The 27248-nt window shown below is 41.9% G+C and overlaps 1 protein-coding gene across 1 annotated transcript in view; it reads right to left on the bottom strand.

The window, feature by feature from the left end:
* Positions 1 to 2051: 2051 nt before the first annotated feature.
* LOC140737395 (flavin-containing monooxygenase 5-like) overlaps positions 2052 to 27248 on the bottom strand; it is a 219636-nt gene continuing 194439 nt past the window's right edge. The window contains exons 4-9 of the mRNA XM_073063875.1: positions 21223 to 21388; positions 18670 to 18812; positions 11802 to 11989; positions 9834 to 10186; positions 7604 to 7676; positions 2052 to 3869 (exon numbers count right to left, since the gene is read on the bottom strand). Coding sequence (XP_072919976.1) covers positions 3521 to 3869; positions 7604 to 7676; positions 9834 to 10186; positions 11802 to 11989; positions 18670 to 18812; positions 21223 to 21388 — 1272 coding nt within the window. The 3' untranslated portion in view covers positions 2052 to 3520. The remainder of the gene's footprint in view (positions 3870 to 7603; positions 7677 to 9833; positions 10187 to 11801; positions 11990 to 18669; positions 18813 to 21222; positions 21389 to 27248) is intronic.

Raw genomic sequence — 27248 nt, 5'->3', positions numbered from 1 at the left:
CCTAACATCCAAGCCCTGTCCCAGGGGGTAGACTATGAAGCACTGGCGGAGGCGCAGCAGGCAGACGAGGAGATCCCTAGTTACAGGACTGCAGTCTCCGGTTTGCAGCTCCAGGACCTTCCCATAGGCCCAAGTGAGAGGACCCTACTCTGTGACATCACCACAGGCCAACCCCGCCCCGTCGTCCCGGCAACCTGGCGGCGGCGCGTTTTTGACTCCATTCACAACTTAGCGCACCCCTCCATCAGGACAACTGTCCAGATGGTAGCCAACAGGTTCGTTTGGCACGGACTCCGCAAGCAGGTCAGTGAATGGGCCAGAACATGCATGCACTGCAAAACAGCCAAGGTGCAGCGGTACACCAAAGCTCTGCCGTAGCAGTTCCACCCCACCCGCCGGCATTTTGACCATATTCATGTGGATATCGTGGGCCCCCTGCCAGTGTCGTGCAGAGCGCGGCACCTCCTCACTATCGTGGACCGGTTCACAAGATGGCCAGAGGCGGTCCCGCTCACCGACACCACCTCCGAATCTTGTGCCTGGGCACTGATTGCCACCTGGGTATCTCGCTTTGGTGTACCGGCCCACATTACCTCCAACAGAGTCGCCCAGTTCACCTCCAGCCTGTGGTCAGCTATGGCCAGCCTTTTGGGTACACAGCTGCACCACACAACTGCCTACCACCCACAGTTGAACGGACTGGTGGAGCGTTTCCACCGTTACCTGAAGTCGGCTCTCATGGCCCGCCTCAAAGGGCTTAACTGGGTGGACGAGCTTCCCTGGGTCCTGCTCGGAATCTGCACGGCGCCCAAAGAGGATCTGCACACCTCGTCGGCCGAGTTGGTGTACGGCGCACCCCTGGTCGTCCCAGGAGAGTTCATACCAGCCCCAAGGGGGCAAGAGGAAGAACCCGCAGCAGTCCTGGGCAGACTACGCGAGAGGCTCGGTAACCTGGCCCCCATACCCACTTCGCGGCATGGGCAGAACCCGACCTGTGTACCCAAAGACCTACAAAACCGTACGTTCGTTTTTGTACGACAGGGCGGACATCAGACACCGCTACAGCGGCCCTACGAGGGGCCGTTTACAGTGATCAGAAACAATGGGTCCATATTCATGCTAGGCATTGGGGGGAGAGAGGAGGTTTTCACAGTGGACCGACTCAAACCGGCCCATGTGGACGTGGCGCAGCCGGTTGAGATTCCGGCACCGCGGCGCAGAGGCAGACCTCCCAAACAGAGTCCGACCCAGACTGTGGACATTGGGGGGTGTATCGCCGGTTCTGGGGGGGGGGGGGTTATGTGGCGACCCACTTCCCAGCGCACTCGAACCGGCTCACAAAATGGCGCGCGCCGGCATAGAGGCCGGTCCCAAAAAGGGCGCCAAGACTGCTTCACCAGCCAGGGGAAAAGCCCGCGCGCGGGACGGGACTGTGAATCCCGGGGAGGGTGGGATCAGGAAGGCTTTAAAGCGAGGCCGCGAAGTTTGAATAAATCTCTTTTGCAACTGCAGCTCACCGACTCCGTGTTGTTATTGCAGTGCTGCGTGTAGCCACACTGCCACAATACATCCATTTCACAATCCTTGTTGTTTGCCTAATCAGCTGCATCTGTGTACTTCTCTGGGTCAACATTTACAGATTGAATCACCCCCTAAATGTATGTAAACATGAGAACCGAAGCCAAATATGTTTATTCTGCAAGCATACAAACAGAATAGGTAGCCTGCATAAACTTCAGCTATCAATTTACCCCAATTATAAAAAATATTCTTAAGAATTTTCTGATAATTGAAAGTCTGAATATTATTAGGTAAATATCTCAGAATGTTCTCCACAACACACAAATAAATAGTAATATACTTGTACCCCCCTGGGTCGCCTCAGGCTCGCTCAGCTCATTCTCGTCTAGGGGGAGCAGCCTTCGGCCCCGCCAAACTCGGTAATCAGCTGGTGTGGATGCTGTGTGATGTCCCCGCCTCGCCCAAAACAACAGACAGTACACCATATGTGATTAAATGAGTACAATTTATAAAGGTTACTATAACTGTGATTAATAACGATACAGTATATATGAAGGAAAAAAAAATAAAGAAAAGGCGCCAAACTTATCAAAGTCCAAACCACTTTGTGCACAACCGTTGCAGCTCAATTACTGAAGTCTTCTGGCCACCATTCGATCCCCTCCGAACTCCTCGACTCGCAGCTCAGGACCACCCGAAGTGATCAACCAAGCACATCTATCTTCGTCTCCTCTCCTCGGGGTACCTCCTGACCTTAGACCCCCACTTGGGGTCCGTTCCTTGCCCAGTTTACAGCATCGCGTCCTCTCTCTCTCACCCCCTTGCGCCGATCTCCCCAAAAGCCCACCAACAATAGCTTACAGACTCAGAAGAAACAACAACATTAATCTCAATTGGTTTACAAAGGAATACAATTCTCATTATCAGTAAATTTTAACCCAAACAAGCTTCCAGCACTCTCTCGCAACAAAGAAGCATTCCTACTTTTAATAAAATCACAGGTAGATCCCTCCAAATACAACAGAAATTTCTAGGATAAAACTGAATTATTTGCCATTAGTTGAGTGAAGAATATTGGTCAGGGTGTGAGAAGAACTGATCGATCATGCCTCAGCCTTAAATTTGATAATTAAGCGTAGCCAACAATACCAAGCTGAGGATTTTGATACAAGATTACTAACTTCCACTTCTGGGGTAACGCACAACTTTTGTGAAGAAGTATTTTCCCATAGTCAGATGAGATCACACTTTTTCACCTCTTTCATTTCCAAATTGCAAACTCAAAATGGAGTGCAGATCCCTCAGTCATCCAAGTTAGCATTGTCTGAGCATTTTAAAATAACATTTGATTCATAGTGTTGGCGCGTGGCATCGGATAAGGCATCGGACCAATAACCTGAACGTCACTGGTTCGAGCCTCAGCTGAGGCAACTTGTTGTGAGCACTTAACAACATACTTAACAAAGCACTTCACAACACATTGCTCTGCGACATCACCGGTGCCAAGCTGCATGGGTCCTAATGCCCTTCCCTTGGACAACATCGGTGGCGTGGAGAGGGGAGGGCTTGCAGCTTAGGCAACTGCCGGTCTCCCATACAACCCTGCCCAGGCCTCCGCCCTGGAAACCTTACAAGGCGCAAGTTCATGGTCTTACGAGACTAACGGATGCCTATATGATTCACATTTACTTAAATGCCCAGCTATATACATACAGTTCCTGAATGATAAAAGGACATTTTTTAAATTAGTGATTATGAAAAAAAGGCACATTTTGCTCATAGAATGAGCAAAGACTGTTTCTTGGCAAGATGTTCCATTCAATATAAACAATAGAACCAAACCTCAGGTTTGTTTCATTCAAGGCACTTGAGTTCTTTCAAAGTGTAATCAATAACATAATTAGTTACAATTAATTTGAAACGATTGGATGCGAAACAATCTCCATTGATATTTGGCTTGGCAACAGAAGCCGAGCTGAACTCCTCGTTGGACTTCTGACTAATAGAGAATTAGATAAACAGCACAGAGCGCCACCAGTACAGGCAAGAATTTCAGCAGGATTGGCCAAGAGGCATTTTGCTGACTACTACGAACCACGCGCGTTTTAGTGGGCTTGATGGTGCGGTGCCACTGTGTCAAGATGGTTTCCCGGGCTTTTGGCCATTTTCCAGGTCCCGTCAATCGAAACTGGAAAGATGTGCAGGGGCCAAGGAAAACTTGAAATGCCAGCTGTGGATCAGTGAGGAGGAGGTGCCTGATGTTGGGTTTTACACCGATCAGCTCAGCTATCTCATCCATGTAGGGTATGAAATCAACTTGAATGGTGTGCCTTTGGGAGCTGACGTATCTTTTGCATGGAAAGAGAAACAGAAGGGAATTAAAGTCAAAAACAATACAATGCAAATGGCTATAGTTAGAAAACAGAAAACTGCTGAAAATCATCAATGGATTAACAGCAACTGCGGAGAGAAACTGCATTACTGTTAGCAACCTTTCAGCCGAACCTCTCTGCTTCGTATGAAACTTCGTATGAAAATGTAACCCCACTTTTTAAAAAAGGAGGGAGAGAGAAACCGGGGAATTATAGACCGGTTAGTCTGACATCGGTGGTGGGGAAAATGCTAGAGTCGGTTATCAAAGATGTGATAACAGCACATTTGGAAAGAGGTGATATCATCGGACAAAGTCAGCATGGATTTGTGAAAGGAAAATCATGTCTGACGAATCTTATAGAATTTTTTGAAGATGTAACTGGTAGAGTGGATAGGGGAGAGCCAGTGGATGTGGTATATTTAGATTTTCAAAAGGCTTTTGACAAGGTCCCACACAGGAGATTATTGTGCAAACTTAAAGCACACGGTATTGGGGGTATGGTATTGATGTGGATAGAGAATTGGTTGGCAGACAGGAAGCAAAGAGTCGGAGTAAACGGGACCTTTTCAGAATGGCAGGCAGTGACTAGTGGGGTACCGCAAGGCTCAGTGCTGGGACCCCAGTTGTTTACAATATATATTAATGATTTAGACAAGGGAATTAAATGCAGCATCTCCAAGTTTGCGGATGACACGAAGCTGGGCGGGGGTGTTAGCTGTGAGGAGGATGCTAAGAGGATGCAGGGTGACTTGGATAGGTTAGGTGAGTGGGCAAATTCATGGCAGATGCAATTTAATGTGGATAAATGTGAGGTTATCCACTTTGGTTGCAAGAACAGGAAAACAGATTATTATCTGAATGGTGGCCGATTAGGAAAAGGGGAGATGCAACGAGACCTGGGTGTCATTGTACACCAGTCATTGAAAGTGGACATGCAGGTACAGCAGGTGGTGAAAAAGGCAAATGGTATGTTGGCATTCATAGCAAAACGATTTGAGTACAGGAGCAGGGAGGTTCTACTGCAGTTGTACAAGGCCTTGGTGAGACCGCACCTAGAATATTGTGTGCAGTTTTGGTCCCCTAATCTGAGGAAAGACATTCTTGCCATAGAGGGAGTACAGAGAAGGTTCACCAGATTGATTCCTGGGATGGCAGGACTTTCATATGAAGAAAGACTGGATCGAATAGGCTTATACTCACTGGAATTTAGAAGATTGAGGGGGGATCTTATTGAAATGTATAAAATTCTAAAGGGATTGGACAGGCTAGATGCAGGAAGATTGTTTCCAATGTTGGGGAAGTCCAGAACGAGGGGTCACAGTTTAAGGATAAAGGGGAAGCCTTTTAGGACCGAGATGAGGAAAAACTTCTTCACACAGAGAGTGGTGAATCTGTGGAATTCTCTGCCACAGGAAACAGTTGAGGCCGGTTCATTGGCTATATTTAAGAGGAAGTTAGATATGGCCCTTGTGGCTAAAGGGATCAGGGGGTATGGTGAGAAAGCAGGTACAGGGTTCTGAGTTGGATGATCAGCCATGATCATACTGAATGGCGGTGCAGGCTCGAAGGGCCGAATGGCTTACTCCTGCACCTATTTTCTATGTTTCTATGTTTCTAGCTCTTCAGTTTGGTGAAGAGCTAGAAGTTTCACCTACCAGAAGAGGTAGAAGTTTCCTTCTATAACGGGTTCAACTGCAATACTTAAGAGGCATTTGGATATGTACATGGAGGGTTATGGGGTGAATGTGAGAACTGGGACTTGCAGGGAGGACACTGTGATCACTATGGACTACTGGGCTAAAGTGTATATTTGTGAGCTGTATTACTCGAGGAATCTCTAGGTTCTGTTTAACCTTCTCTGTATTTTAAGTACTTTCTGCTTTACAAATCTGGTTTTGCCTTGAATTTACCAAAACCAACTCCCTGATAGGCAAAATTCTCACAATGGGGTGCTGTAACAGAGATAGCATCAGTTTCCACTGCAAAAGGCACCCTTGCTGCATGAGCTTTGACAGAGATTGAGAAGCAAGTGATGTTGCCATCATGTCTGAGACTATCCCCTGTTCTTATTCAATGTTCTCAGTGCAACTTCAGAATCAAATAAGAGAACCATATTTGTCTACTGGCTTAGGATTACACTCAATAATGCAGTTACCCAGCTGGAAGCTCGCATAGTAATCAATACAGTTGTTGACAGTGAGAACGAATTGACTCACTCACAACAAGTAGTCAGCCCCAGCATTATATGAACTTCATTGCGAGAACATTTTGGGGATATATAAACAGTGAAATAATGGTCAAAGTCTTATAGGTCACAGAAAGAGGGATAAAACAGTCTAGTAACAATTTACATTGAGGTCTCACCTGTAATAAAATAAAACACACTAAAAGAATTGGAAAGACAAGCTAGCTCGTTTTTACTCTCATATAAATCCTGCCTGTGATAGATGCCATTCGGAAGTAGCCTCTTTGACTCATATGTTCTGGTTTTGCCCTCTTTTGAAGAAATATTGGAAAGACATTTTTGAGATTATTTCAACAGCTTTGAATATTGATTTACATCCCCATCCTATTACTGCAATTTTTGGCTTACCAATGGTGGAACATAGTTGTCTATCCACTTCAGTTCGTCAGATGATTGCATTTGTCACATTAATGGCCAGAAGATCCATTTTATTGAATTGGAAAGAGATTAATCCTCTTACTACATTTCAATGGTTCTCCCAAACTATATCTTGTTCAAATTCAGAAAAAATCAGAAATGTCACTTTTGACGCTTCGGTTAAATTCGAAGAAACTTGGAGACCATTTATTCAACACTTTCATATGATGTAACTTGACCTTTTCCGAATCCTTTTTATTATCCTTAAATATTTGGATAGAGGAGCGGAGTTATTGACTGTATCCGATGCAATATAATAGCCCAGCTTTGTTTAGCTTAGTTTTGTTTAAATTAGTTTAAATTTTTTTTGATTTCTAATTTGGGGGTTTTTCTCGATATGTTTTTTTCTATCATGTTTAATACATCTAGAGTTTGGGAGGCTTAGTACACCTGGGTTATTTATAGCTTATACTCATATATATTGTTTACCAACTATGTATTCCCAATCTCTCTGTATTAATATTGTAACTATGCCTATGTATTTGAAAATTAATGAAAAGATTTAAAAAGAAAGAAAGAAAGAATTGGAAAATGGCTTTGCAGACAGGGAGCTAATAGGCCAGGCCCTGAGGTACAACTTAATCCTGATTTTAGAGGCTTATATTTACATTTGATTTTATATTAACAATTTATCTTGAAGTAGTGAAATTTTTGCTACATTATTTTAACCTTTCTTTGAAAAATGAAGAATATTGTGACAGGGTAGATTGAAGAGAGTTGGCAAAAGGTCATTTAGGGTCTCAGAGCAAGGAAACAGTGACCAACATGGTTAACTGAGCATTTACCCCATCTCTTTCTAAGCACTGCCTTTCACATACCTGTCCAAGGGGTTTTTGAATGCTGTCAATTTACCTACTTCAATTACTTTTTCTGGCAGTTCATTCCACTATACTGGCTACTCTCTGGGTGAAAATTATATGCCACAGTATTCCAGCTGAATAAAATAACCAATCTCTGTGCTGTCAATTTTGTACAATACTATGTAATACCATATATGGTGACATATATGTAACATTGATAATAAATTTATTTTGAACTTTTAATACCTTTTGGCCATTTGTTCTTTTTTCTCCAATATTTCTGCCATCATGCTGTTAGCACAGGGTAGTGTAGCTGAGCCTACAACACAAAATACAACATTAGAGAATGGGGTTTACCTCAGTGAATAACTTAAACGTAGTACAGCGCTAAATGTGGAAGGAATCTGTTGCCCTAAGTTCACTGATAATACAGAGCAGTCCTATGTACCACAAGTGACTGGCTGCTGACAGGATGGCTTTAGCAGCCAGCAAGGTCCTACAACACCCAGTTCACCCCCATTCCTGTGCAGCCACTAAGCTTGCAGGATGTCCAAACCACCACTGAATTACCTTGTCCTACTTCAATGCACTGTGTAATGATTTGGTTTGTGTCAATGATATGCCAAACAAGCTTTTCATTGTACCTCAGTACATATGACAATAATAAACCAATTCCAATTTCAACGTCACTGCTTGTGGTTGTGTTTCACCGTCCATAAAGTACAGAAAAATTAACATATTACAAAGTATTCAATAATTTTTACTAAATAACTCACAATTCTCTAAATAATTAAACACATAAATTACGTGAAATAAATCAGAAAAGAAAATTGATAGGCAATGTCCTGGCTGCCCAGATCAGAATCCTTCGTTCAATCCCTTTGTCTACTAAATTTTGCCTTGCCTTCTCAAATGTGTAACAGTTCATAATTGGACTCAAACAAGGGGAGAAATAATTTCCCCAACACAGAGAGCTGTACGTTCAGAGAGAAAAAAAATTAAAGATGATGGTTTCCTTATTATCATAGCAACCACAACCACATCTATTAATCTGAGAGGTCATCTGAGGAACTGCTCATTAATCAAATCAGGGCTACGATCATTGACAAAGTCATGAACTGTGTCATTTTATGGCAGCTGTACAGCACAAGGCATAAAGAATTACTGTAAATTACAATAAAATAAATAAGCCAGCTGTGCAAAAGAGGATTAGTGAGGTGGTGTTCAGGGTCTGATTAGAAATCTGATATCGGAGAGAAAGAAACAGTTTCTAAAATGTTGAGCGTGGGTCTTCAAGCTCCTGTATCTCTTCCCTGATGATAGAAATGAGAAGAGGGCCTGTCCCAGATGTTCAGGATCCATAATGTTGGAGGTTGCTTTCTAGAGGCACCACCTTTTGAAGATGTCCTTGATGGTAGGGTGATTTGGAGCTGCTGGAGTCTACAACCTCTTTTGATTCTGTGTATCGAAGCCTCCATACAAGGGTGTGATGCAATCATTCACAATATGCTCCACTGTACATTTGTAGAAATTTGTTAGGAGTCTTTGGTGGTATAACAAATCTCCTCATACTCGTAATGAAGTATAAACGCTGACGTGCCATCTTTGTGACTGCATCAGTATGGTGGGCCCAGGACAGATCCTCTGTAATGTCGATGCTCACCTTTTCCACCACTGATCCCACAGTAAGAATCGTGTGCTCCCGTGACTTCTTCCTCCTGAAGAGACAACCAATTCCTTGGTAATGCTGATGTTGAGGGCAAGATTGTTGTTGCGACTCTAACCAGACCATCTGTCTTGCTCCTGCGTGCCTCCTCATCACTATCTGAGATTCTGGAACAAGTGGTGCTCTTGATGAATTTATAGGTGCATTTAAGTCGCACCTAGCCATACAGCCCCGAGGGTAGAGCAAGTAGAACTGTCAGAAAGGAGGAGATATTATTACTGATCTGCACTGCCTGTGGTCACCTGGTGAAGAAGTTGCAGTACATAAGCCCAAGGTTTTGAAGCCAGTTGAATTGTATTGATGGAATGATGGTATCAAATGCCAAGCTGTAGTTAATAAACATCAGCCTTAATGCAGGTATTGTTGTTGTCCAGGTGGTCCGAGGCTGAGTGGACAAACAGTGAGATTGCATTTACAGCAGACCTTTCGTAGTGATAGGCAAATTGCATTGCGTTCAGATCCTTGCTCGGTCAGCAGTTAATTTTAGCCATGACCAACCTCTTAAAGCCTATTATCATGGTGGATGTGAGCGCTACTGGTTCATAGTCATTGAGGCAGCTTACCCTGCTCTTCTTGGGCACTGTATGACTGATGCCCTTTTGAAGTAGATGGAAACTTTTGAGTGCAGCAATAAAATATCCCCATAACTATATCATCTCAACAACCAATGGAAAATATGTATATTGCATATTATCAATGAAAAATGCATACAATGCTTGTTACTGATATTTTCAAAAAATGCCTGCATACCTTTAAGCACCCTTGTGGCCCAACGAGCCTGCATTTCAGATACTGGTATAATGGATCCAAATGTCTGGATAAGACCAATGATGGCTAGAGTCGGCTGCTCCAGCTGAGGTGGAAAGACATTCTTATAAAGAAGGGCATGGTTTCTGTTAACTTTGATGACAGACTCATTCAGAAATGGGAAAGCAAAACTGTATCCTGTTGCAAAAATAACAGCATCAATATCTTCCACTGTACCATCTTCAAAGATGGCTGCTGATTCAGTGAACTGCTTCACATTAGGTTTCACAAGAACACGTCCGGATAAAATGCGATTTGGCAAATCATCATTAACTGCTGGATGTTGGCTGTATAAACTGAAAAAAAAAGAGAGAACATCCCATCTGCACTGATTTTAGGGCATTAATGTTAATCTTTCAGAATTGACACAGATGGTTGATACAATAAAATCAGCATGAGATAATCAAAAGCAAAAGGACTTTATTATTGGACTATATTGGGAAGGCGAGTCCTTTCATGGGATTCTCCCAATTGGTGAAAACTAGTAGCGGATAGAGCATAGGGATAATGCAACAGTGACAGAAGTGTGGAAGTTGATATACGATAGACTGGAGATGCTGTTAGACTATACACTCTAATAGATGATCAGAAGTGGAGAATAACCATTTTGGGCAATGAATGCAAAATTCAAGTGCTGCATTGATCTGGTAAAAGAGAAAACCCTTACAAAATAAAAGCATATAAATAAGTAACTACGTCCACAACTACCTGTATGGAAAGTAAGTTGAGCCTGATCAGAATCAAGGGAAAGGTGATGCTAAGATGTGCAGTAGTGAAGTAGATAGGAAAAAAAGGAAAAGTAGCTTGGGTGCCATGGCATAGAAATTGAACACATGTGTGAGTACTGGCTTGGTCTTTGCTCCATGTTCCAATGACCCTTGCTTCTGGACGACATTCGGGATCTGGGTTAGTCTGCTCCGGTATAGAACAAATATACACCAGAAAATTGGGAAATTAGGTAGGGAAGAATAAGTAAGATGAAAGCAATTGTCACAATGAGCCGGTCACTGAAAAATAGCAAACTTCTGCCCACTCACAGTTAAAAATAAAAGCTTATCATTACAACCTACAGCAATTTTATGAACCAAACTCAAATGGTGCAGATGCCAAAAACTCTGAAATAAAATAGAAAATGCCTAGCAGCTTCGGCAGCAAATGTGGAGAAAGAAACAAGAGTTAAACTCAAACACAAGAAAATCTGCAGACGCTGGAAATCAAAGTGACACACACAAAGTGCCAACGGTACTCAGCAGGCCAGGCAGCATCTATGGAAAAGAGCAAACTATTAACATTTTGGGCCAAAACGTCAGGTCTCATCTTTCAGGTCAATGATTGGTTATCAGTTCATGGGAATTCCTTCTGCTGGAGACAACCAGTTCAAGGGAGCACAACTTAAAAGCAATATTAGACCATTAAAGAGAAAACCCAGAGGTTTGTTCAAGGGTTGAACCATCTGCTATAAAATGGAGCAGAAGACAGATTAATTTGAGATTGACTGACATTTGGCCAGAAAAAGATATAAAAGTACACAGAGCTGATTTGAAGTATCTACTCCTCAGCTTTTTTTCTTCAGTCCTGCCAAAGGGTTTTAGTCTGAAACGTCGACTGTACATTTCCTCCAGCGTTTTGTGTGTGTTACTTGAAATATTATCTCTTGTTTCTCGCTCTTCACAGATGCTGGCTGATACTGTGATTATGTCCAACATTTTCTGTTTTATTTGCAATTCTATAGCCTTTGAAGCATTCCCAAATGTTTCACATGAGAATGAACAAATAAAGTGTGACATTAAAGCACATTTAAATAGGACGAGGACAAAGTGAGGTTTCTAAGAGCAGTTTAAAGCAAAATGAAGATGAATCTGCATCACAAAGTTTAGCCCCATGAGCAGAAAGCTGCCCGGTATTACAGACCTGTGGGTAGATTGCAAACCATAGTTTGCATGATCGAATCGATTGTTTAGCTTTCTCTGCATTAGTGAGGCAGTTAAAGGTGAAAAAAGCAGGCTATAAATGCGACGGTTATACATCATGTCCATAGGGTATCCTCTTTCAGCCACACGATTAATTACCCAGGTACCCCTTCTTGTACTCAGAAACACCTGCAAGACATTTGAGAAAGTAAAAGATAGCAAATTGTAAAATTTTGCAACTTGGACAAACGTCAAGATATACTATCAAAAATGCATTTATTTTTCCCTCCAGAGAAAGCTATGTGCTTTTGATTCTGGAGGATGATGGGGAAGAAGATGGCAAAGGTAATGTCGCAGTAGTTATGGGGGATTTCAACATGCAGGTGAACTGGGAGAATCAGGTTGGTGCTGGACCCCAGGATAGGGAGTTTGTAGAGTGCCTATGGGATGCATTCTTGGAACAGCTTGTACGAGAGCCGACCAGGGACAAGGCTATTCTGGATTTAGTGTTATGTAATGAACAGGATTTGATAAGCGATCTTGAAGTAAAGGAGCCATTAGGAGGTAGTGATCATAATATGATGTTTTTATCTGCAATTTGAGAAGGATAAGGGCAGCTCGGAGGTGTCAGTGTTGCAGTTGAACAAAGGAGACTATGGAGCCATGAGGGAGGAGCTGGCCAAAGTTAACTGGACGGATATCCTAGCAGAAAAGACAGTGGAACAGCAATGGCAGGTATTCTTGGGAATAATGCACAAGGTGCAAAATCAGTTCATCCCCCGGAGAAGGAAGGATTCAAAGGGGGGAAAGGGGCCACAGTGGTTGACAAAGGAAGTCAGAGATTGCATAGCATTAAAAAAAAAAGTAAGTATGACAGAGCTAAGGTGAGTGGGAGGACAGATGATTGGGAAATTTTTAAGGAACAACAGAACTTAACTAAAAAGGCAATACGGGGAGAAAAAATGAGATACGAACGCAAGCTAGCCAGGAATATAAAGGAGAATAGCAAAAGCTTTTTTAGGTATGTGAAGAGAAAGAAGATAGTTAAGAACAATGTTGGGTCCTTGAAGAATGAATTGGGTGAAATTGTTATGGGAAACAGAGAAATGTCAGAAGAATTTAATAAGTACTTTAAATCTGTCTTCACTAAGGAAGACACAAGCAATCTCCCAGATGTATGGATGGGCCAAGGACATAGGGTAACAGAGGAAATGAAACAGATTGAGATTAGGAAGGAAACGGTGATGAGTAGACTGATGGGACTGAAGGCTGACAAATCCCCAGGTCCAGATGGTCTGCATCCTAGGGTACTAATGGAGGTGGCCCTGGAAATTGCGGATGCATTGGTAATCATTTTCCAATGTTCCTTCGATTCAGGATCAGTTCCTGAGGATTGGAGAATGGCTAATGTTATCCAACTTTTTAAGAAAGGAGGGAGGGAGAAAACAGAGAACTATCAACCTGTCAGCCTAACATCAGTAGTGGGGAAGATGCTAGAGTCCATTATTAAAGATGAAATAGTGGCATATCTAGATAGCAGTGATAGGATTGGGCCAAGCCAGCATGGATTTACCAAGGGTAAATCATGCTTGACTAATCTATTGGAGTTTTTCGAGGATGTAACCAGGAAGTTAGACGGGGGAGATCCAGTGGATGTAGTGTACCTCGATTTTCAGAAGGCATTTGATAAGGTCCCACATAGGAGATTGGTGGGTAAAATCAAAGCTCATGGTATTGGGGGGAAGACATTGACATGGATAGAAAACTGGTTGGCAGATAGAAAGCAAAGGGTAGCGGTGAACGGGTGTTTCTCGGAATGGCAGGTGGTGACTAGTTGGATGCCACAGGGTTCGGTATTGGGACCACAGCTGTTTACAATTTACGTCAACGATTTAGATGAAGGCATTGAGAATAACATCAGCAAGTTTGCTGATGATACTAAGCTGGGTGGCAGTGTGACATGTGATGAGGATGTTAGGAGAATTCAGGGTGACTTGGATAGGCTGGGTGAGTGGGCAGATACTTGGCAGATGACATTTAATGTGAATAAGTGTGAGGTTATCCACTTTGGGAGTAAGAACAGGAAGGCAGATTATTATCTGAACAGTGTAGAGTTAGGTAAGGGAGAAATACAAAGAGATCTAGGAGTCCTTGTTCATCAGTCACTGAAGGTGAATGAGCAAGTGCAGCAGGCAGTGAAGAAGGCTAATGGAATGTTGGCCTTTATTACAAAGGGAATTGAGTACAAGAGCAAGGAAATCCTCTTGCATTTGTACAGGGCCCTGATGAGACCACACCTGGAGTATTGTGTACAGTTTTGGTCTCCAAGGTTAAGGATGGACATCCTGGCTGTAGAGGAAGTGCAGCGTAGATTCACAAGGTTAATTCCTGGGATGTCCGGACTGTCTTACGCAGAGAGGTTAGAGAGACTGGGCTTGTACACGCTGGAATTATGGAGATTGAGAGGGGATCTGATTGCAACATATAAGATTATTAAGGGATTGGACAAGATAGAGGCAGGAAATATGTTCCAGATGCTGGGAGAGTCCAGTACCAGAGGGCATGGTTTGAGAATAAGGGGTAGGTCATTTAGGACAGAGTTAAGGAAAAACTTCTTCTCCCAGAGAGTTGTGGGGGTCTGGAATGCTCTGCCTCAGAAGGAAGTGGAGGCCAATTCTCTGGATGCTTTCAAGAAGGAGCTAGATAGGTATCTTATGGATAGGGGAATCAAGGGATATGGGGACATGGCAGGAACCGGGTATTGATAGTAGATGATCAGCCATGATCTCAAAATGGCGGTGCAGGCTCGAAGGGCTGAATGGTCTACTTCTGCACCTATTGTCTATTGTCTCTATTGTCTATTGATTGCATTAGGGGTTTCCACTTCTAGTCAATAGTCAAAGACAAGAAAATCTGCAGATGCTGCAAATCCAAGCAACACACACAAAATGCTGAAGGAACTCAGCAGGTCAGGCAGCATCTATGGAAAAGAGTAAACAGGTTGGAGGCTACCCAGCTAGAATATAAAGTGTTGCTCCTCCCTGATGGAATATAGGTGTTGAACATTGATTTCTCTAACTTCCATTAATGCACCCCTCCCCTTCTTGCCCCATCCCTTATTTATTTGTTTGTTTGTTTATTTATTATTTTTCCCTTTTTTTCTCTCTCTGCCCCTCTCACTATCACTCCTTGCCTGCTCTCCATCTCCCTCTGGTGCTCCCCTCCCCCTTTCTTTCTCCCTAGGCCTCCCATCCCATGATCCTCTCCCTTCTCCAGTTGTGTATCCCTTTTTCCAATTAACTTCTCAGCTCTTAGCTTTATCGCTCCCCCTCCTGTCTTCTCCTATCATTTCAGATCTCCCCCTCCCACTTTCAAATCTCTTACTATTTCTCCTTTCAGTTAGTCCTGATGAAGGGTCTTGGCCCGAAACGTCGACTGAACTTCTTCCTATAGATGCTGCCTGGCCTGCTGCGTTCCACCAGCATTTTGTGTGTGTTGCTGGAATATAGGTGTTGTTTATATTCTCTCTGGGTAGCCTCCAACCAGGTGGCATGAACATTGGTTTCTCAAACTTCTGGTATTTGCGTCCCTCTCTTTACCATTCCTATTCCCGTTTCCTTCTCTCACCTCATCTCCTTACCTGCTCATCACCTCCCTCTTCCTTTTCTTCAATGGTCTTGTATCTTCTCCTATCAGACTCCCCCTTCTCCAGTCCTTTATCTCTTTCACCTATCAGCTTCCCAGCTCTTTACTTCACCCCTCCCCTCTCCCAGTTTCACCTGTCACCTACACCCCTGTACTTCTTTCTCCCCTCCCCCTACCCCTTCGTTCTAACTTCTCATCTTTCTTTCCAGTCCTGACGAAGGGTCTCGGCCCAAAATGTTGGTTGTTTACTCTTTTTCACAGATGCTGCCTGGACTGCTAATTAATAGTCAGTTCCTTTAGCCTAAGAAAATGTGTAAACATCACATAGAGAAAATAATTAGTCCTTGAAATGCAGAAGGAAGAATTTCTAGGTAAGGTATTTAAATTGGCTTTATTAAAGGTGTTATAAGTGTAAAGGGGGTTTCTTCTTTTTCTTTGTTACTGCGTATGTTAATCAAAATGGCATCTTTGTTTTGTTAAAAGTAGGAATGCTTTGTTGCGAGAGAGTGCTGGAAGATTGTTTGGGTTAAAATTTACTGATAACGAGAATTGTATTCCTTTGTAAACCAATTGGGATTAATGTTGTTCTTTCTTCTGAGTCTGTAAGCTATTGTTGGCGGGCTTTTGGGGAGATTGGCGCGAGGGGGTGAGAGAGAGAGGACGCAATGCTGTAAACTGGGCGAGGAACGGACCCCAAGCGGGGGTCTGAGGCCAGGAGGTACCCCGAGGAGAGGCGACAAAGATAGATGTGCTTGGTTGACTACTTCAGGTGGTCCTGAGCTGCGAGTCGAGGAGTTCGGAGGGGATCGAATGGTGGCCAGAAGACTTCAGTAATTGAGCTCCAACGGTTGTGCACGAAGTGGTTTGGACTTTGATAAGTTTGGCGCCTTTTCTTTATTGTTTTTCCTTCATATATACTGTATCGTTATTAATCACTTAGTTATAGTAACCTTTATAAATTGTACTCATTTAATCACATATGGGGTACTGTCTATTTTTGGGCGAGGCGGGGACATCACACAGCATCCACACCAGCTGATTACCCAGTTTGGCGGGGCCGAAGGCTGCTCCCCCTAGACGAGAACGAGCTGAGCGAGCCTGAGGCGACCCGGGGGGGGGGGGGGTGCATAAACATAAATTGAGCAAAGAATTCAGAAGAAATTCTTTTATCCAGCTGGTGGCTAGAATGTGTAATTTGCTACTGTTGGAATAGTTGAGACAAACAGCATGAAGCACATTGGGAGAAAGAAAGGAATAGAAGGACATGTTGATAGGGTTAAATGAGGAGTTTGAAGGAGGATTGTGCTGTGGGTAATATAGGAGTATAGCAACAAAAGGACTAACTCCCCCTTTATTTCTGGCATTACAAGGTCGACAACATCCCCTGTTCTCCCTGTGCTCCAAATCTAACAACATTTCTGATTAATGCAGATCTAGCCACCTTAGATTTTAAGTTTTAAATTGCTTTATTATTGTCACATGTACTAAGACAGTGATAAGATTTGTTTTGCAAGCCATCAATGCAAATTATGCCAACATATCAGTACACTGTGTTTAAACAAGGCAAAACCAATAACAGGTTGCAGAGTAATCTGGTTGCAAAGAAAATGCTGTGTAGTAAATGATAAGGTGCAAGGCCATAATGAGTTCAAGAGTCCATCTTATCATGCACGGTTCTATTCTGGTCACACAAATAACCAACGAGAGGAGCATTAGCTGTCATTATGGAGTCACAGAGTTATAGACTATGAAAACAGGCTCTTCAGCACAGCTCTGCCAAGCTGAGTTCATCCCACTTCCCCACATTTGGCCCACATCCCTCAAGTATTTCTTATCCATATACCCATGTAAGCATCTGTTCAATGTTGTAATTGTACCCACCTCTACTACTTTGTCTGGCAGCTCTTTCCATTTACTCACCATTCTCTGTGTGAAAGTGCTACCTCTCATACCTCCTTTTAAAACTCCCCCCTCACCGTAAACCTATACCTTCTAGTTTTAGACTCCCCTACCTTGGAAAAAGACTGAGCATTCGCCTATCTATACCCCTGATAATACTGTGTACAGTGGATTCCAGTTAATTTGGAAACATCAGGACCAGTACATTGTAGCCCAATTAAACGGCTGCTCCAATTAGCTGAAGCTACATGGAAATAGTTAAAAAGGTATAAATAAAGGCAAATTGAGCAATAAATTATGTATTTAAGTGAGTACAGAATGAATCAGAACACTAAGAATACTACCACCATACTATAAAACTGTATTAGTTCCTAATACTAATTGACAGAGGAACTCATCTGTCTTGCTTTCTTTTTATCCATGGAAAAAAATCAGCAGATGTAATGGACTGCCTTAATACGATGTTGTTGATGATAGCATCCACCAAGTCTTCATTTTAATTGTCACATTCAAGGTAATTCTTCATAGTGCCTTACTTGTTGAAGTAGAGAGATTGTTTCATGTTCTATCCTGGCCATTTGTGGCACTGCCAAACCTGAATGCTTGAAACCGCAGTGAGCAAAGCAGTTCTGAATGGTTTTATTGCTTACTTCGTACCAACTATCAGTGACAAAAACCAGTACATCTTGAAAACAAACAGACACAACTGACGCTATTTCAAAACTGTTCGCTCTAAGCATGGTGTAGTGTCTAACAGCAATGCAAGTGCATGTGACTGACACTAGTTAGAAACTGTTCGGTAACAGCATCCTGCCACAATTAAATGGCTTAGTGTCCCAAATAAATGAGGGGATTATTTTTCTAGTAGTGTTTGTTCTTTAAGAGTTGTCCCAAATAAGAGACTGCCCCAATTAGCTGGTGGCCCAATTAACCAGAATCCATTGTACCTCTCGAAAAGCTCACCCCTCAGTACCCGATACGTAAGAGAGATAATTCTTTATAATTCAATATAAAAGGATGAGTTAATTTAAGTTTATAATGACTTTTAAAGAAATTAGTAGCAAAGAGGGGAACTTTTTCTGCTGGTGGGGAATGTTTAGTTAGGTCATTATGAAGAGAAGCTAAAATACTTCACCCAGAGAATGATAAAAAAAAACTTCTCTTGAAAAGGGCACTAAACGCTTGTTCAATTAATAAATCTTAAATTTGAGACTAGACTGGATTTTAATGTACAGTGACATAAAGGGATACATATGGATGGAACAATGATATATCTCACAGAACACAGACCAGGTTTAGATATTTTTGTCTGTGCTGCTCCTCACCTGTTTCGCACGTTGACTGATTTCCACTGCAAGGTCGCCCCCAGTGCTCCCAGTTCCAATTATTACCACTCTTTTCCCTTCAAATTTTAAGGGTTCTTTATAATCTTTACTATGCATGTATTGACCCTTGAACTTTTCTATGCCTGGGGAAAATCAGGAGAGACAATGTTAGAGCATTTGCTTGGTGAGTATACTCGGTAATTATAGTAAATATACATTACACAGTAAGCTAAGTAAATTTCATATTTACGCTTGTGCAGTAAATTGTCATCAAAATTTCAGTACAGGAGGTGGTTATTTACTCATTGACTCTGGCTGTTTTCTCAAGTCTATTTTCCTACAGCTTTACATTTTCTCAAATCCCTGGTCAAGTTCCACCAATTGGGCTCAACAAGCACAAACTCCATAAATATATTTTGTAAAGAACATGCTAAATATGTCCACGCTGTCCAATCCCACTTGAAAAGTACTGTTCTTTTTCTCACACTTTTCTGTCTGAATTGGGTGGGATTACAACTAGAGGTCATGGGTCAAGGGTGAAAGGTGAAAATTTTAAGGGAAACAAAAAGAGACACTTCTTCATTCAGAGGGTTATGAAAGTGTGGAATGAGCTGCCAGCGCAAGTGATGCATGCAAGCTCAATTTCAACATTTAAGAGAAGTTTGGACAGGTACCTGGATGGTAGGGGTACGGAGGGCTATGGGCCCGGTGCCAGTTGACAGGAGTAGGCTGCTTAAATGGTTTGGCACGGCCTAGATGGGCTGTAGGGCCTGTTTCTGTGCTGTACTTTTCTATGACTCCGTAACTCTAAACATGTCATACATGTTAAATATTTTCTTTCTCCCCTATCAAATTGTTTAAGATTTCCCAACACTTAAAATATTCTCTAATTTTCGAAACCTTTCCTGTTAACACTTAGACTGATAGTCATTTTTTCCCCTCATTTCTACTGATCTCCTCGATTTGCTTTTCTTTCTGCTTGCTGTACTTCCACTGTATTGTGAACTCTCATTTTATGATAAATCTTTCAATTGGATTTTATTTTTAGTCTCATGTCTTTATCCCTCACACCTGCAATGCCATTTATATTTGGCAAGCCAGATTAAAGCTGCATCCTAATGTTCCTTTAATGTTTCTTTACTAATGTCGCCACCTAGAAAAAAAGTGTCACTGTATCTCCAGTCACTGAATCCTTCTCCATTTTACTAATTTTTAAAAAAAACTTAGAAGTGTACCAAAAATAGCACACATTGAAAATTTGTTGCTTAATCCATACTTTGAGATAATTAAGTTGTAAATTCCTGCTAAAGTCAGGATTTGAATAATGAAAATCATTGTTTTAAATTGAATTCAGAAAATATTTGAGAGCTCCTGGGGCTTCCAGATCTCCATGCCAAATCAAGATAAATAGAGAAAATGTGCAGCAAAGATATAGGACCTCTGTTGAGGTTGCAGTTGGTGGATGGAGTGGTGAGATGGTTAGGAAAGAGGAAAGAACAGCACCCAGGTCTATTTTCACAAATACACACACACACACACACACACACACACACACACACACACACACACACACACACACACACACACACACACACACACACACACACACACACACACACACACACACACACACAGTTTGCTCTTAATGAAAACATTTAGTGATTTATATATTTGCTCTCTCAGAACCCTTTGACCCACAACTTCATTTATATTCTTTTCTTCCCATGTAAAACATGGCCTCTTAATTTTTTCTTACCAAAAATAATATCTTGCAGTTGTCTATTTTAAAACTATTTTCTAATTACACATCCGTTGTACATGCAACAAATTACCCAAAGAAGAAATATTTAACCAGTCATCATCCAAGCTGACCATTCCTCCTCGTATGATCTCATCTAAAAATTTTGAAATTGTTATGGAGTCCGGTTTCACAATTTATATTAAAAATAGGTTTCAGCTGGTGGTGTCAGCTCTCATCTTCGAAGGAACTCGCTTCCCAGTTCCTGCCACTTTGGAAATTACACATTCCTCCTGCTCTGTGTTCTACCAAGGACCTAACAAGCTACTTCACAACTTGTCTCCCAACTCTGAATGTACTGACTTTATCAAAAGTTTTGGTTAGTATCACATTGCTCTTTGGGTGACATTGCTGACCATAGACTAGTAGCAGGGTGACATAAAAAAAACATTAATTATAATATTTGCAATGCAGAAGCTGCTTTATGAAACACTGTGCAAACGGAAATACTTTCACTAATTTCTTACACTGTATGTTCAGCATAATTCCCTCAACCTGTGCTTTAACTGATGAATTGTGGTGAACTACATATACCTGTCTGGACACGCCCCCCCCCCGCTGACTGCTCCTGTGGCTCCTCCCACGGAACCCGGTATAAAGGCGATTGGAGCCTGAGCCCTGCCTCTCAGTCTCCAGGATGCAGTGTGGTGGTCAATTGCTGCTTATTCTTTCTTCCAGTCAATAAAAGCCGATATCTCGCCTCACGTCTCAGAGAGTTATTGATGGTGCATCATGAATATACTCATTTTGCTCACCAGGAAATGTATCCAGAGGTAAATGATGGTCAGCATGATGACCGATACAGACCAAAATAGCATCAAAGGTAGTCGTTTCCAAATTTCCTTCAGTATCACTCGTCACTACATCCCACTGTCCAGTGGTAGAGAAATCTGTCCGCTGTGTAATACTGCAGACATTGGTCTAGAGGAAATGCAAAGGGAAGTGGTTAGACAGTGATTGTGAAGGGAGTTTTCAAAGACAGCATTAAGATGCAAGTAAGTAAGAATTGCCACGTCATTAAGTTAAATAATAAATATTCCTCTTCCAGTTTTCTGCATTTTCAATGACCCAAAGAAAGCATTGCTACTTTAATAATTCTCTTGTTTAGGCTGACCAGCTCTTTGTATTTGACTCTCACACTACATCTTTTTTGCTGGATACCTGTTTGAGTTAGAAAGTTAATCAGACAACGAAAGTAATTACATTTAAAATAGGTCTATTCACTTCCCCAATTTGACCTCACTGGAAGGAGACTATTAATATTATACATGAGTCTCATGCATCGGAAATACAAAAACAATGATTTGGGCTTCACCTAGTCCAAACTAGCTTCCTAGACAAGTTTGCATTTGTAAAGATGTAGCCATCGCAGGTTTCCTTTTGACGACAATCTCCAAAAGGCACCAATGTCTGACTAGTTTCAAAGGCTAGTAAGAGTAGAATGTGCCTAATAATCATTTTTCACAATTGTCTCCACTGCTCAGTAACACCCTTGTTTTCCAGCTGAGCCCAATAATGTGTTTGGGTACTCGCTGAATTACATTGCAGAATCTTGTGCAACTGTGGAGCGTAAAAGGGGAAAAACTCTTGGTGAGTAAGGGAATTAGGTTAATGGGAAAGGAAAGCTATGTTTGTACTTAGAAACAAAGCATTGTGTTTAGTCAAGAATGCACAGCAGTGCCTCCACTTCTTTTGGAGACTGAGGCAAGTGAGGCTTCCCACCCTCATTCTAACCACATTGTAATGGAGCATCATTGAGAACATCCTGGCTGGCTGTATTACTGAATGGGTTGGGAATTGCGAGGCTTCTGACTGCAAGTCACTGTAATGGATCGTGAGGACTTGAGAGAGTCAGAGAGTCATCAGGCTCTCTCTTCCACCCCCTCCCCCACCCCCAGGACGTGTAACAGAAGTGCTGTGTTCGCAGTGCCCTCAACATTGTCTACCATCCGTCTCTCAATCTCTTTGACCTCATACCCTCAGGCAGAAGGTACTGCAGTATAAGAACAAGGGCTGTTAGGCTTCTTACCCCAGACTGTGAAATTTCTGAACACCCTATTTATGACAGCACCCATAGCATTATACTATTATATATTTATCTATATGTCATACATGCACTTTCTTCAACTTAAACTTCTACAGAATATTTTTTAAACACTTAATACTATTGTGTAAATATCATTTTATGTGTGGTTGTGATATATGCACTGTCTTTTGCACCTTACTACCTGGGAATATTGTTTCGCTTACCTGTATACATGGGCATGGTTGAATGACAATGAACTTGAACTTCAACATTCAGATAGCTGATTAACTGACTCCCTGCTGAGCACCCTGGATTTCTCCCTAGCATCAAGAGTGCTACTGGAATCAGCACTAAAAGTGGTATCTCCCAATAACAGTAATAATGATAATAATCCAAAATAGTGGTCCGTTCTATTATTTCTATTTTTGCAGCATTCAATGCTTTATAGCATGCTGAAGAATTTAAGATTGCTATCCTCATCTTAGATCCTTCCAGGTCCTTTCCTTGCTTGGCTCCGTTATTTTTTTGAAGCTTAGTTCCTTCAACAAGATTCTTACTAGTTTTTTTCCCAGCATACAGAAGGAAAAGGGAGTGAGAAAGGCTATAATAAGCACAAAGTAGACGGCGGAGGTCAGTTAGAATAAAGAGTGTTGGGCAAGTAGAACAAAGTGCAGAATATAGACCCAGAAGTTATTTTAAGTTCATGAAGATCTGAAAAGGGGAGTTTACCTCATTCAGCCTGGTAGTGGCAGTGATGTGGAGGCATTGGTGATTATTTCTATATTAGATGTGTTGAGAAATGTCTAATATAAGCAATGTTATAAAGTAAACTTACTCTAATTTTGAGGAAATTATATTGCAAGCTCCCAACAGCATGAAGTTCAATAGTCAGATTCATCATGATAATGGCTGGAATGGTAAAAATGTATGGACCCAATTAATATTGAATAGCTTATAGGAAATGTTCAGAGGTGAGAGAACATACCAAATTCCATAAAATTATGTCATTATTTTCTGGATTTCAATTCTCCAGCATGTCTTGGAAGGCAACAAAGGGAGCCTGAATTGGTGAGGTGATACAACAAGCATGTCGTTTCCATCTGGTTATAGATAGCATCAAACAGAGTCACCAGGTCATAGGAGCACAACACAGAAACAGGAGCACACAAGGGGATCATGCTACTTGCATCTAGCTGAGAAGCACTACCTGTGGAGGATTCAGTTGTTGCTTTAAACTACAAGTGAAGATCTGACTGGAATTTACTCTGCTGGATCACCACTGCCTGTTGCTTCAGTGACAAAGGCTGATTCCAGACACCACTGGGGCAGCTGTACCAAAATACATTAATCACTCGACGTAGTGGTGGCTACATCAGAAATATCGCCAAGTGTGATTATACAATATGTAATTCACTGGTGTATACTGAGCTATTGGGAGAGTATTTTGAACCAAATGAAACAGTGAGTGCCAATTTTGCTGAGCTCATCAGGTCTAAAGGTATCCAGTTTGCTTTGGAGTTTGACTGTTCCAGCTGACCATCAGAAGTGAGCTTTCCTGAGATTGTCAAAGTGATGCAGGAACATTTAGAAACAATACAACACAAAACACTGGGGGAACTCAGCAGGCCAGGCAGCATCATGGAAAAGAGTAAACAGTCGATGTTTTGGGCTAAGACCCTTCATCAGGACTGGATGAAGAGTCTCGGCCTGAAACATCAACTGTTTACTCTTTTCCATAGGTGCTGTCTGGCCTGCTGAGTTCCCCTGGAATTTTGTATCTGTTGCCTAGATTTCCAGCGTCTGTTGATTTTCTTTGTTTTGACATTTAGAACCAAAGCCGTTGTTGATTGTAGAAGATTTTAGGTTTCATAAGTGGAATCAAAAAGAAAGGGAGTCCACTTCAGCATATGTGGCTGAATTGCAAAGATCGTCTGAGCATTGTCAGTTCAGTAATGGGCTTAATGATAGTTTGTGGAATCTTAAAAGAAAGCATTCAAAAACAGCTTCTAACTGAAACACAGCTTACGTCGAAATGAGCAGTGGAAATCGCTGTTTCAATGGACACTGCAGACAGAGACACAGTCAGGAACAAAAGTGAGCATAGGACAAGCGACTATAAACAGAAACCAGCCTGGCCAATCAAATTGTGCCACCGTTGTGGCAGGGGCACCCATGAACCAAAGAAATGCAGATTTAAAGACAGAACATAGAAAATATAACAAAGTAGGACAAATACAAAGAGTTTATTGGGCAGACAACAGAAGGAATGTCCAGGGAAGAGAAAAAGCTAAAAAGTCAAGTTGCAGTTTCAAAAAGAGCACTAATCTGTATGCTGTTGACAAAAAAAAATCTGATAATGATGAAAGTGACACAGGATTGTGCAGTCTTGAGATTTACAATGTGAAAATTAATAATAGAAAGCATGGAAACAGGCCATTTTGGCCCTTCTAGTCCGTGCCAAATGCTTACTCTCACCTAGTCCCACCGACCTGCACTCAGCCCATAACCTTCCATTCCTTTCCTGTCCATATGCCTACCCAATTTTACTTTAAATGACAATACCGAACCTGCCTCTACCACTTCTACTGGAAGCTCGTTCCACACAGCTACCACTCTCTGAGTAAAGAAGTTCCCCCTCGTGTTACCCTTAAACTTTTGCCCCCTAACTCTCAACTCATGTCCTCTTGTTTGAATCTCCCCTACTCTCAATGGAAAAAGCCTATCCACGTCAACTCTATCTATCCCCCTCATAATTTTAAATACCTCTATCAAGTCCCCCCTTAACCTTCTATGCTCCAAAGAATAAAGACCTAACTTGGTCAACCTTTCCCTGTAACTTAGGTGCTGAAACTGAGGTAACATTCTAGTAAATTTTCTCTGTACTCTCTCTGCCAACTGAAAGCAAATTAAGGAAGGTACTGGATGATGCCACAGCTCTCTCCATGCTGTATGCTATGAGCCATTGTCCAAAGGAGGACAAACAGGCATTGGTGCCAACCTCTGTGTGCCTCCAGTTGGAAAGCATATTGGATCAAAGAAGGACAATGCTGCTCAGAGGAACTGTGGAAGTGATGAAGGCACAGGTCCAACAACACAGTTTTTCTATGCAACATAACTGAGAAAGCTTCTGATATGTTAATCAGGCAGATACTTGTGAAATGTGGCTTGGTGTTACGTATTGGAGTATAAAGTTGCATTGTTTGCTGTGTAACCAAAACTATGTAGTCAGCTTTGTATTTGCTATTTGCTATGTATGTATCCAATTTAGTAGGAGAATGAAATCTCTGTTTTGTCTCTGTACTATTGAACACATCAGTGACTTAAGAATGTAGCCAAATAAGAAGATAATGGTGTGTTAATGAGAGGCTAGCTAAGAGATAACTGTGGCCAGGGATGAGGTAACACGTGGCCCAAAAAGTAGATTAGAACATGATTAAGTTAATGGGTAGAAAGAATAGTGGAAAGTCGGGAGCTGATGTACTGGTGATACGCAACTGTTGACCGATTGGATATGCTAATGCAACTAGACCAGGAGATTGCTATAAAAAATGCTATGTACAAAGATCGGTCGGTGGGCAATCAGCGACTAGCTCAATGACTGTCTCAGCTTTGATTTGCAAATTAAAGTTTAACACTTCTTGAAGAATCTTCTGTGTCTCCTGGTCGTTTGTGGGGCACAAGAAACCACGACATACGCTGGGAGTTCAAAGAGCTTCAGAAAAGTTGCAAGCACTCAGCTTTTGTGAGTATAAAGATCCAGAATCTACTCTGTGTGCATTAAAGTTATTGCATGAACTTCAAATGGGAGACAAAAAGCTGCTTGTAAAAGTAGATGCATAGACCAAAAGTCCAGCTGGATGAATGGAAGGCCGAAAAGAAAGGAGTCAATAGAAATATGATAACAGAGGTTTTGTCAGAGGATGTTGTGGATGAGGAAATGGACAGGAGAGATCAGGTCATAAAGGGAGCAATAGAACAGTTAATAAGAAAATACCCCAGTGAAACTAAATGGACCTTCCTAAGATCAAGGTGCACAATCTAGAATGAGAAAAACAAGGTGACGAGAAAGGGAAAGGCGTGAGAGGGAGTGGCGTGAAAGAGAATAGGAACATGAGAAAGAAAAAGAAAGGGATTAAAATAATTCCAGAGAGGGAAAAGGAGAAGAAAGTTGTGCAGAGTTGTCAGAAATATTTCCTAAAATATCAGAATCTTGCAACCACCAGAATCTGAGGCTACGTCCACACTACACCGGATAAATCCATAACTGAAGCTTTTTCTCTTCATTTTGATCCGCCGTCCACACTAAAACAGTGTTTTCATCCCCCGAAAACGGAGATTTTCTGAAACGCTCTCCAGAGTGTGTAATTTTGAAAACGCCGGATTGGCAGGAGCAGTGTGGACGGGGTAACCGGAGAAATCTAAAAATGCTGTCATGATGTGCCGGAGCAGATGCTAGTGGCAGTGCGCCATTTCATTGTTTTCTTGAATGCAACCTAACAATTTCAGAACAGACGGCAACGAGACTGAAGCTAGAAGAGTTAGAAATGTACTCACCAAATACTTTGACCCATAACTTACTGAATAAATAAGTATACTCAGTTTGCCCTGTTTTCTGTCCTTGCTTGTATGAAGATGGTTTACCTATTTATGCAAGTACTTCTCTGACAATAGATGTGTAACAGCCTAATGTAACATTGTATGGAAATACAAGATAACACTGATGCAGACATGTTTTATACATTTAACAAGGGGCTT

The sequence above is a fragment of the Hemitrygon akajei genome, chromosome 12, assembly GCF_048418815.1.
Source record: "Hemitrygon akajei chromosome 12, sHemAka1.3, whole genome shotgun sequence".
NCBI classification, from domain to species: Eukaryota; Metazoa; Chordata; class Chondrichthyes; order Myliobatiformes; family Dasyatidae; genus Hemitrygon; species Hemitrygon akajei.
The sequence above is the reverse complement of the archived record's forward strand: the minus strand, read 5'-3'. Positions and strand labels throughout refer to the sequence as shown.